At 34.1% G+C, this 3,681-nt stretch overlaps 1 protein-coding gene across 1 annotated transcript; it reads left to right on the top strand.

Annotated features, from left to right (window-relative positions):
* The first annotated feature begins 316 nt into the window (after positions 1–316).
* Positions 317–2,989, top strand: LOC133304770 (CLAVATA3/ESR (CLE)-related protein 25-like). The gene is made up of 2 exons (XM_061504833.1): positions 317–1,226; positions 2,273–2,989. The coding sequence occupies exons 1-2, from the start codon at positions 976–978 to the stop codon at positions 2,310–2,312; spliced, it is 291 nt and encodes a 96-aa protein (XP_061360817.1). The 5' UTR covers positions 317–975; the 3' UTR covers positions 2,313–2,989.
* The last annotated feature ends 692 nt before the right edge of the window (positions 2,990–3,681 follow it).

The raw sequence follows: 3,681 nt of genomic DNA, 5'->3' as shown, positions 1-3,681 counted from the left end.
CATTAAAATCTAATCATGGACAAGAATATTGAACGCCCACACAATCTAAGATGTTCACAGTATGATATAATTTGTTTTCTTTTTCCGGTACTGTTTTATTCTTAATTTACTTTTTATAGCTTTACTTTATTAGTCAAATTAGAATAGACTACTTCTTTTTTTCTATGGCATCTCACTTGTTTTATTGAGTTGTTTTGGTTGAAGCATGTGGCCTAACAAACTTCAGTCCAAGAGAGAGAACCAAATATTCCAATTGCAGCTTTGGTAACTAATATTTCTCTTTTCCCTCTAATTTATTCATTCAGAGAATGCTTTCTTTTACTATAATATTTACATGGGAATGTTGTCGTTTGTTGGTGGTGTGTGAGGATCTTCTTTACCAAGCTTAGCGCATGCAGTCCATAACAAATAATGCAGCAAATTTTATTCTATCCTTTCTCCTTCCCTTGTTGATTCCGGAGGCATTCAGAGTATGACACTACATGCAAGGCAACATATTATTTTCCTTTTACACCATTGTACGTAAAGAATGACAGGATAAGGAGTCTTTTGGAACCGTAGTTGCATGAAAATACACACATCAAAGCAAAAGAATAGTGTCGTATTGGAACCTTTCTCCGTATAAAGCAAAGTGTTGCATCTATGACACGCTCGAAACCAGCTAAGCCTCTCTCTCTCTCTCTCTCTGAGTTCGAGAAAGTGCAACATAATCCTCCAACCTATAAAGAAAACCAACCACCCCCCTTAATCCTTCGTAGTAAAAAAATTCTTGGCTTAACTCACCCTTCTTTCTCTCCCTGTATTCTCTTCCTCTCTTGTCTTCTTTTCACACCAATTTCACTTCAATCATGATGCAATGATAGGCTTTTCTGTTTTTCTCTTCATCTATATGTCATAGCACACTGAGGCATCTCCTTCATCCTATGACATAAAAATATATACAAATACATATAATCAGGAAAAAAAAATTTGCATATGGCTACTAGTAGTAGTTCTTTCCTTTCAAGGTTCTTCTTTCGAGCTCTTGCAGTGGTGTGGCTTCTTTGTCTTTTGGTTTTTGGAAGCTTAGTTAGTGGTGGAGGAACAAGACAACCAACTACACAAACAGAAAGACTCAAGCATGAGCAAGTGGTTGGTAGGGATAAGCCTGTCAACCATGCAGAATTGGATTTCAACTACATGAGCAAAAGAAGAGTTCCCAATGGACCAGATCCTATCCATAACAGGTTTGTCTAGCTTATCACAACCCAAAGACTACAAAAAATAGTTATATATTTTGTTATGTGTTCATATATGCCTTTTTAATTTCAATTATGTCAGTGTGTTCGTTACTTGGATGTATATTACGTTTCTTCAACATTCTCTGCCACCTAGATAAACATTGCTTTCAATATTAAACGTGAACAAGCCAAAGAATCTATGGGAAGTTTAGTAATGAACATATTAAATTGTTAAAAATATAAGTATGAGTGAGATGCAAGTTAAGAAGTCTCACTTTAGAAAAGAATATACAAAATAAGAGTTATATAAGTCAAAAGACCATAATCCTAAGACTTGAAAATTTCAAGATGTGATGCATCCTCTGTGTGCTTCTGGCCTAGCCAATTAATATAGATCATTGGGGTGTTTTGGGCTCTGCTATTCCTAACAAATGTAAGAGTTCTTTCTTTTCAAATCACAACACCTCTATTACGTGCCTAATCTTTATGTTTACCCAAATTATAATCTAAAATTTATATTAGATTATTTTCAAATGTACTACACCTCTAGATCTTACAGAAAAAAGACTCATCAATTTCAAGTGTAGTGGTTCCTGCTATTATGAAGCTTAACCAAAAAGGACGAAAAGTAAATTGTGAGGGCTGATTACCACGCTTTTTAACTGTTACATTGAATTGTTGATTGAAGTTCTTTTAACAGGTGCAGTCCTTTATAATAGGTTAACAGATAAAGCTATTAAAAGAAAAGATAAAGTGCTATGGCTAAAAACTTTATTCCACTTATTGATAAATCATGAGCAATTAAAGTGATTTATATCATTCGGTTCTCTGTATTAAGAAACTTAAAACTTTTTCCTGCTCGTCTTTCTTTTGATCTTGCTTTATTTCTTTTAGCACAAGACACAAGCATGCATGAAGTAAAACTTGCTATGAAACTATTTCATAAATGTTGGATTATTTCTAATATGCATTGTCCACTATAAACTGTACTTGCATCCAGTTTTATTCAGCTCCAGGAATTCCTCAAAATATTATTTAATAATTTTTTTCAGGAGAGCTGGAAATTCTGGTCGACCTCCTGGTCAAGCATAATCAATTAGGAATTAGACAAGCTTCAGCAACTTTGCAGAAGAAGACATGCACAAGATGTTGTTAGCCATGTACTTCTAAGAACTGGGAGTGACTTCATATGTACCCTTGACTTGAGCTTCTTAGTATTCCAGCTTGCATGCAAGGGCTAAACTAACTTGCGGAAATTGATTTGTCATGGGGGAAGAGTTGGTGGCCTAAAGAGGAAAAAGAGAAAAGGAAGCTTGTCCCATAGAAAATAAGCTCAAAAGAATCAAAAGAAAGTTTGGTCAGTTTCTACACAAACTTCAATTTAGTGAGTGTTTACATTTGTTATTGAACTTATCTTGTGAGGATGGAGTGAAGCGAGATGGATAGAGAGAGAGAGAGAGAGATGAAGAGTGTCACGAATTTCAATTGAATTGAAATCTGTGCTTGCATGTAAAGCAATTAACTTAACTTTAAAGTTTAAAAGCCAGAAAGATATATTGTACAAGATGTTGTTGCAACAGCAGCAGCCATGCATGCTTTGGAGGACTATATCAAGTGCAAGTGTCTATGTTAAAAAAAGAAAAGAAAAGAAAAGATAGTATTGGCTTTGCATTGCTCACTATCAAGTTTGGAATATCTGTTTTTTATTATTATTATTATTATTATTTATTGTAAAGATTAGCTATGAGTTCCTAAAGTAAAGTAAATTCCACCATTTAAAGGTGTTGGCGCACCTCTAAAAGAAATGTATCTTGTGTTAGTCTTTTTCACTAGATTCTTTGGTGGGGGTGGTGAAACTGGTTGGTTTTGGTTTTGGTTTTGGTTTTTGGTCCATTCAAACATTTTAAACTGTATTAGATTCTTATTCTCTCGTGGCAATCAGAAATGGTAAGAAAAGAATGGAACTACAAATGAAAATGAAAAAGGAGGAAACAAGCATATGGTCTTCAATGTTTGAAAGCGAAAATTAAAGGATGTATGCAAAGCAAAGAATGTATGCAAAGCAAGTGAGATTCAAATTGGGGCATTTACTAAAAAGGGAAAAAAAGGAAAAATAATATTAAACTTGTTCGTTTTTTTGGTGAATGTCCCGCCATTTTTTTTTTTTTTTTGCTTATATTGGAAAAATATATGCAAGAGAACCGTACCTTATATAATGTTCACAGTCCCAAGAAAGGTGCTTACTTTATGAATTTGGATGTATCTTTCGTGTTAGTAACAATTTCAATCACGAACAAAATCAATAGCCCTCGTTGTTGTACCGCGATTATTAAAGTCCTGTCCTATACATTAGGAGAAAACTAAAGTGACAATTTCCCAATGATGAAGCACGATAGTTGAAGAGTCTAGCAATAATATGGGTGATATGTGAGGAAGAAATTGTGGGATTTGTAATTAATGT

Source organism: Gastrolobium bilobum, unplaced genomic scaffold, assembly GCF_033153095.1.
Source record: "Gastrolobium bilobum isolate Gb01-03AN ecotype WA unplaced genomic scaffold, APGP_CSIRO_Gbil_v1 utg4323, whole genome shotgun sequence".
NCBI classification, from domain to species: Eukaryota; Viridiplantae; Streptophyta; class Magnoliopsida; order Fabales; family Fabaceae; genus Gastrolobium; species Gastrolobium bilobum.
This window is presented reverse-complemented; position numbering and strand designations above follow the sequence as displayed.